This window comes from Dermacentor albipictus, chromosome 4 (genome assembly GCF_038994185.2).
Source record: "Dermacentor albipictus isolate Rhodes 1998 colony chromosome 4, USDA_Dalb.pri_finalv2, whole genome shotgun sequence".
Lineage (NCBI taxonomy): Eukaryota > Metazoa > Arthropoda > Arachnida > Ixodida > Ixodidae > Dermacentor > Dermacentor albipictus.
Window position 1 is genome coordinate 113,684,642 of NC_091824.1, and position 7,993 is coordinate 113,692,634.

At 44.8% G+C, this 7,993-nt stretch overlaps 1 protein-coding gene across 2 annotated transcripts in view; it reads left to right on the top strand.

The window, feature by feature from the left end:
• Window positions 1–264: 264 nt before the first annotated feature.
• The window catches only part of LOC139059279 (uncharacterized), a 31,531-nt gene continuing 23,802 nt past the window's right edge, over window positions 265–7,993 (top strand). Inside the window, exons 1-3 of one of the 2 annotated variants that reach the window (XM_070537473.1) lie at window positions 265–390; window positions 2,924–3,142; window positions 5,217–5,480. In XM_070537473.1, the coding sequence (XP_070393574.1) occupies window positions 367–390; window positions 2,924–3,142; window positions 5,217–5,480 (507 nt within the window). In that variant the 5' untranslated portion in view covers window positions 265–366. The remainder of the gene's footprint in view (window positions 391–2,923; window positions 3,143–5,216; window positions 5,481–7,993) is intronic. The other variant, XM_070537474.1, reaches the window with a different exon arrangement.

Genomic DNA, 7,993 nt, shown 5'->3' on the forward strand with positions numbered 1-7,993 from the left:
TCATCATCATCATCATCATCAGTGTGGTCGCCGTGTCCAAATCCCCGCAATGGAATTTATAGTGGCAACAAGCCAAAACTAGGTCTTAACAAATTCGGGGACGAGGGGAGGGGGGGGGGGGATTGCAGCTTTTGGCTCCCCGATCTGATCGGTCAATTCTCGGCTAGTCCACAGTGGACATGTGCCACGGTATCTAAATTCAGCATCATTATCATCATCATCAATGCGGAAACCAAGAGACAAGTTCCAGGTCTTCTTGGTCAATATCCCCTAGAGGGTAAGCATCGTTGCTTGAGAAGAAGATGAAGAAGCAGCGCATAAGCTCTATTGTGCAGGCGTCGCCCTAGCAGAACCGCAATTAGAGAAATGGAGGCAGCTGGAACTGATGAGGTGGGCTACTTTTATATCTCTGTGAAGCGTTGTTCATTTCTTTAATTGGCTAGAGATGGTTCAAAAGGCATACGCCCAATACGGCAAGGAACGAACTTCGAGTGAAGTCGGCGCAGATTGTCACTGAAGCATCGTCTGAAAGAGACCATGATAGTACAGCTGCGCTTTTAACAAAAGAGAAAACTAAGCAGACTTTAGAACCAAAGGGAGACTGAGTAAAGTTAAGCAAGGTGTTCCTGCTAGTGACGTCGGCGCGTTGACATTGGTAGGCTGAATGGCCTAGCATCGTACGGGGTACATGGCATAGCTGAGGAAGGATAAAGAAAGATTAGGGACTGATGCTGAAGCTGCTTTTGCGTGGCCACTATTATAAGCTGATCCATAATGCAAACAGGGGGTAAGGCGTGCAGACACGAACACGTACAAGAGAAGTGGACAACACGAACACGGCGTTCGTGTTGTGCACTTCTCTTGTGTCCGTGTCTGTACGCCTTACCACTTCTTTGCACTGTGAATGCTTCCCAACTAGTTGAGCTTTCACTCGTTCTAAATATTATAAGCTGTCATAGCATCAGGTACCACGTCGACATTTGTCCGGCTTGTCTGACATCATTTTAGTAGACGTATTACTGACTCGACACAAAACGCCTCGTCAGTTCAGTAGGCGCTATAGCTAATGATGTATTCGCTCAAGAGTCGCTCAAGCTTCTATGCTGCCCTGGCACATTCTTTCAGGTGTACTTGTGTTCTGTGGTCCTGCTTCAGTACTTCTGCTTTTAAATAACACGCAGCACTTGTCGGCACTTCTTTTGAGGGGTTGCCTCCCTCCATCAGAAACGCTACTGGCCTTCAGGGAGCAACAGCTTTACTGCAGACAGAGTATCCGTGTTGCCGTTCACGGGAGACTTGTGTCAGATGCCACGACTGCACGACGACCAGTCCATTGCAAAATCCGGCGTCTTTTTACTGCTCTGATGCTTTGAACTTGGCTGGCGTCTAGGCCGTCCTCAATGGACGTAACGACTTTATGTACACGTTCCCAGGCAATGCGTCACGCGTAAAAATTGCCTTAGTCGCGGTTATTTTGTTTCTACCAGCGGCCTCGCCGCTTGCCGAAGCCGCTACACTACACATCCCGAAAACTGATGTCACAAGCTTCGCACAACAGGATTGTGATCTCGAAGCATAGTGGTAAAGCCAGTTAACTTTTTCGAAACATTGTGCGTGACGACGTCACTGGCATAGCAAGTCTTGATCTTGATGCTGTGTTCGTTTCGCGTGGGTGACGGTAAGTCAGCAGGAATATTTGCCAATGACCGTGATGAACATACTGTATATGAAAATGCCGTGGTCGATGATCATGTTCCTACCAATTGCTAGATACGTGTTCTTTCATTTAAGGCAGCAATGTCTCGTGTTTGGGCGGATAGCTGACGCCCTTGTCCCGCATCAAGCTCCTTGGCTAGAATAACTTAATTTTCTGTACAACGTACTGGGCCGCCGCAACTGTTGGTGCCTGGAGGTTTCTAACTCACAACACTCAACTCTTCAGATAGATCATTGTGATGGCTTTTGCGAATGTTCATTGGAGTTCCACCCGGTAGCATGCAAATCCGCCCCAGATGTAGTCGTGCCTCTCCATGAGGCCCGTTGTGGAGAAGCTTCGAGTATAAACTCCGGGTGTCTAATGGCTGTCAGTGCTGTTGAGTGTTGGACGGCTCGGGAATGATTTTGACCATCTGCAGTTGCCTAACGGTCATCTAAATTTAACTATAAGCACGTTGTCGCCTTCAACGTCTAATGAAAATCGGCTGCGGTGGTCGCAAACGCTACCTTCGACCTCGTCCTCAGCCACAGAACACCATAGCCAATGAGGCACAACAGCAGGTGCGTTGCCGCTTTCTATAGCGTTGCCGCCGACTAGGGAAAGGCTAATCCGTACATCTCATACTAGCATACGTCACTTCAAGGCTCTCATGTAGTCTTCTTTCCTAAAAAATTAAAACAAATGGCCTTTGCCAGCTCTGCATCAGAATAAAGCACTCGTGGTGACATCTTGCGTGACATTTTGCTCTTCTCGTGTAATGATGGTGCAATCGGCAAAAAAGAACACATGAAGTACTCCCGGTTCCGATTATTCTGAGAAGAAAACTATAGCTCTACTTGCGCATCAGGGAAACAACGCACGTACTCAAGTGAATAAGTACTAAGATATGAAAATGGCGTCAGAAAAACAAAGGCCAATTCGCTAACGTATAGAATGACATAGGAAATTCGAGAGCTCGCTGTCACGTTGCGCACACTGGCGGAACGCAGAACACATATTACAGCCGGATGCTTCGGTGACAAGAATGTCTCTCTCTGCAACAAAAAACTATACCCCAGAGCAATGAGTATAAAACTGTGCAACGCATCCTTGCAACAATAATTTAGTTTCGCTCCATTTAACCAGTCACTTTCCTCGGTGATCTGCTGACAAGTTTTTTCATCCCCTTCGCTCACCCGAGGTTGACGTCATGGATGTTTGTTTCAGGTGTCCGCTTCGACCCCGCAGTCGGGGCACCAGCGGGATGACAACCGCACCGCCTTCGTCTTCTTCTGGCTTGCCGGCATCGCCTTCGGAGGCGTGCTGGGGTTCGCGTGCGTCGTGCGGGCCTACTCTGACGCCAGCGTCGGAGCGGGGCCTCACCCTCCGCCAATGCGGGCTCCGATAGCGCCTCGAGAGCCAGGGTCCACGATCCGGAGTCCAGAGGCGAGCATCACACTACCGATCGCTGCCGTACCTTTTAAGTCGCTAAGCAGGAAGGCACGTCTGATAAATATAGACAATTTTAGCTGAGCATTAGCTTACGGTCACTACTACTCACTTTTCACTCTCATCGGCGCTACAGACGGTTCTGGTAATTTTTAATTCCGACGAAGGGTGGTACCACGGCCGAAACATCTGTATATGGTCGCTTTTTTTCTCCTACGTACTTCAATAATCATTTTCGTCTTTTACTACCTGATCCTATATGCCAACGCTTCAGTGAATATATATATATATATATATATATATATATATATATATATATATATATATATGGACGGGAAGAAAGGAAATCGATGGACTCGATTTGTGTTAATCGCATCACAAGAAGCCAACAAACACTGACAAGAAGGACAGCATAGGGTACATTAGTTATAGTTCTTTATTATAATGAAGAAAATGTTAAACACATTAAAATGACAGTGGTTAAAAAGTCGCGGTATTGCCCGGAAGGCGAAGCATCGTTTGCGATAGCAAAGTAGTAGACTGCTACACGAAGTAAGGACAGTAGTTTTATCGGCTGTATAAACTCGTAAACATAGGCATGATAACTAAATTAACGAGCATGATGTCAGGCGCGCACAAGCGAACATGAACACATCTCGTTCCATGAGCGGGAAAACTCACTTTCAAGACGCTGAAGCGAAGAAACGCGGCAGCAGCAGCGAGCGAATTTACCTTTGTGCTGCCTCTCGCTTCAACGCGAACTAAGCAACCAGAACATATCGCCCACGAAGCTATGAATACGCGGCACACATAGACACTGTATTCATTGCAGATTGCTTTCAAAACTGGGCCCACGCGGCCGCGCCATACGCATCAGCCTATCCCGGCGGGTGCTGCGTACGGCCGCCACGTACAGCCGCCACCGTCGGCTCACCCTCACACGCTTTCACTCGCACACACAGCATACGGCGCGCAGCGATGTTATCGCCCTTGGACTTTATACTGAACATCACAACGACGCCGACGCAAAAATTCGCCTGGAGTGCACATACAATTGCTGTCGCATTAAAACTGGCCACAGGTGGGATACGAACCCCCGTCTTCGCATTACCCCTGCGATGCTCTTGCCAATTGAGCTACTGCGGCGCCGTTTCCCCCATCCTTTCTCTGGGGTAGTAAAATCAGCCTACTAGAGCTAACCCTGGGAGTGTGTTAGCCAGCGCCACCGCTCACGACCATGGTAGTGGATGTAGAACATCCCATCTACCGCAGGCTTCACGAAGTAAGGACTTTTTCGGTAAAGGCCACTGGTCAATAAAGGTACCCCTGCTCCCTGAAGGCGTTAAAGCTGCCGGATTCGAGATCCCCTCACTATGTAATGTACGAGAGGAAAGGAAACTGAGGCACCTTATTATTTGGTAGGTTATAAGAAACATTGACACGAAGGACGGCATAGGGTATGTTATCTGTACCTCTTAAATGAATTAAAGAAAAACGTAAACAAATGGAAATGAAAGTGGATGAAAAAGAAACTGACCGCCAAGTGACGCCTTCGCATTACGTTAGCGCAGCTTTATATTCATATATATATATATATATATATATATATATATATATATATATATATATATATATATATATATATATATATATATATATATATATATATATATATATATATATGAATATAAAGCTGCGCTAACGTAATGCGAAGGCGTCACTTGGCGGTCAGTTTCTTTTTCATCCACTTTCATTTCCATTTGTTTACGTTTTTCTTTAATTCATTTAAGAGGTACAGATAACATACCCTATGCCGTCCTTCGTGTCAATGTTTCTTATAGGAGCAGGGGTACCTTTATTGACCAGTGGCCTTTACCGAAAAAGTCCTTACTTATATATATATATATATATATATATATATATATATATATATATATATATATATATATATATATATATATATATATATATATATATATATATAATAAAAGAAAATAAGAAAGCATGCAGATTTATTCCACCCGCGCAGATCTCGTTTCCAACTTTGCCGTGAACTCGTGCCTTACCGCAGGATTCTTCAGTGCCCATGGTTGGGACTCGACCGCAGCAGCGGTCGGCCATCCTGGAGTTCAATCACACCGTCTGCTACACACCTACGTGCGTGTCGCTGGCGAGAACGCTGCGGAATAGCCTGAACCCGCTGGTCGACCCATGTGACAATTTCCAGGAGCACGTCTGCGGACGCTACAAAAGCAAAAGTGATAGCCTCCTAGACATATTCAACAAAAGGGAAAGTGTTGGCGTCCTAGACAAATACAACGAAATCGCGCTCAAGGTTGGTCACCTAATATTCTGGTCGCACAAGTTAAACTCGCGTCCTGTAGAGACTGGTGTCTACAGCATACGTTGCTTGTAAAAGTAAACTTCGCCAGTCTATGTATTGCCAACGAATTTCTTGTCCCCCTGTTTTCTTACAGGCGCGACCTAGCCGCTTTTTGAATAACATGTACTGTCAATAGAAAACCAGTTGTGAGCAAATGTGTAATTGTCCGTGAACTTTCGAACAGTTTATTGGCAGGAACATCTAGGCACGTATTAGTTGATGAAACGTGTGAGACGACAACCATAAGCAGTTACGGATACTATGGCAGTTATGGAAACTGTGGATAGTTTATCAGCGTTACGGAAAAAACGTTATTTTGGCTAGATATATACCGTCTTAAGAAGTAACTGCGAGAGGTACACTTTCACTGCATGCATATTCAACAAAGTGTGCAGAAAAAAAAAATTATTTTGAGAGCTAGCGAGCCTGGCAACGACTACTTGTCCAAAGAACCTCTTTTTTGAGGGCAAGTATTTCTTTGTTAACACTTCTGCATCTTGTATTGTAAAGCTAATTCACCTTTCTTGTTGCTTCCAGCCAGGCACGTACCCAGGATTTTTTTTCGGGGGGGGGCCCACCACATCCATCATCATCATCATAATAATCATCATCACCATCATCATAATAATCATCATTATCATCATCATCATCATCAGCCTGTTTTATGTCCACTGCAGGACAAAGGCCTCTCCCTGCGATCTCCAATTACCCTTGTCCTGCGCCAACCGATTCAAACTAGCGCCCACGAATTCCCTAATTTCATCGCTACACCTAGTGTTTTGTCGTCCTCGATTGCGTTTCCCTTCTCTTGGTACCCATTCTGTAACCCTAATGGTCCAACGGTTATCTAACCAGCGCATTACATGGCCTGCCCAGCTACATTTTTTCCTCTTGATGTCAATTAGAATATCGTCTATACCCGTTCGCTCTCTGATCCAAACCGCTCTCTTTCTCTCTCTTAACGTTATGCCTAGCAATCTTCGTTCGATCGCTCTTTGCGCGGTCCTTAACTTGCTCTCAAGTCTCTGCCCCATATGTCAGCACTGGCAAAATGCACTGATTGCACACCTTACTTTTCAATAATAATGGTAAGCTTCCAGTCAGGAGCTGGCAATTGCTGCCGTATGCGATCCAACCTATTTTTATTCTTCTGTGAATTTAATTCTCATGATCAGGGTTCCCTGTGATTAATTGAACCAGGTAAACGTATTCCTTCACAGTCTCTAGTGGCCGACTGGCGATCCTGATCTCTTGTTTTTTTTCCCGGCTATTTATCATTATCTTCATCTTCTGCATATTAATATTCAACCCCACTCTTACACTCTCTCTGTTAAGGTCTCCAATCACTTGTTGCAACTCGTCTGCATTGTTGTTGAATAGAACAATGTCATCGGCAAACCAAAGGTTGCTGAGATATCTGCCGTCGATCTTTACTCCTAAGCCTTTCCAGTTTAATAGCTTGAATTCTTCTAAGCACGCAGTGAATAGCTTCGGAGAAATTGTGTCTCCCTGTCTGACCCCTTTCTCTATAGGTATCTCTCTGCTTTTCTTGTGTAGAATTAAGGTAGAACCTCTGTAGATATTCTTACGCGAAGGACGAGTCAGCAAGACGAGAAACTATTTACAGAATATATTTACAACAACGGTTGCAGCGCTGACCGGTTAGATTCACAGCGCGAGCCCAGTTCGTTCTTCCTCCTCTTTTCTGGAGTGATGGCGCCTACGCGCCTCGTTCAAACAAACAAATACCACACGCATGTAGCAATATTTTCCAAGCTTTTTACGTAAGCGTTCAGTACTCCTTGATTACGTAGTGCCTCTATGATTGCTGGTATCTCTACTGAATCAAATGCCTTTTTGTAATCTATATAAGCCACATAGAGAGGCTTATTGTACTCTGCAGATTTTGCGATAACCCGATTGATGACATGGATGTGATTCATTGTAAAGTATCTCTTCCTGAAGCCAGCCTGTTCCCTTGGTTGACAAAATCCAGTGTTGCCCTTATTCTATTGGAGATTATTTTGGTAAATATTTTATAGAATACTGGGAGCAAGCTAACGGTCCCATAATTTTTCAATTCTTTAACGTCTCCTCTTTTGTGGATTAGTATAATGTCTGCATTCTTCCAGTTTTCTAGGACCCTTGCAGTCGATAGACACTTCGTATAAAGATCCGCCAGTTTTCCAAGCATTATGTCTTCTCCATCTTTGATTAAATCAACTGTTATTCCACCTTCTCCTCCCGCTCTTCATCGTTTCATGTCTTGCAGGGCCCTTCTGACCTCATCGATAGTTATAGGAGAGTTTCTGTATCCTGTTCACTACTGTTTCTAAGTGAGGTATGGTGACTCCTCTAGGTACTGTATACAGGTCCACTTAGAATTTTTCCCCTGCTTTTACTATATCTTCGAGATTGCTGATGATATTATCCTTCTTATCTTTTAGCGCATACATGATGGTTTG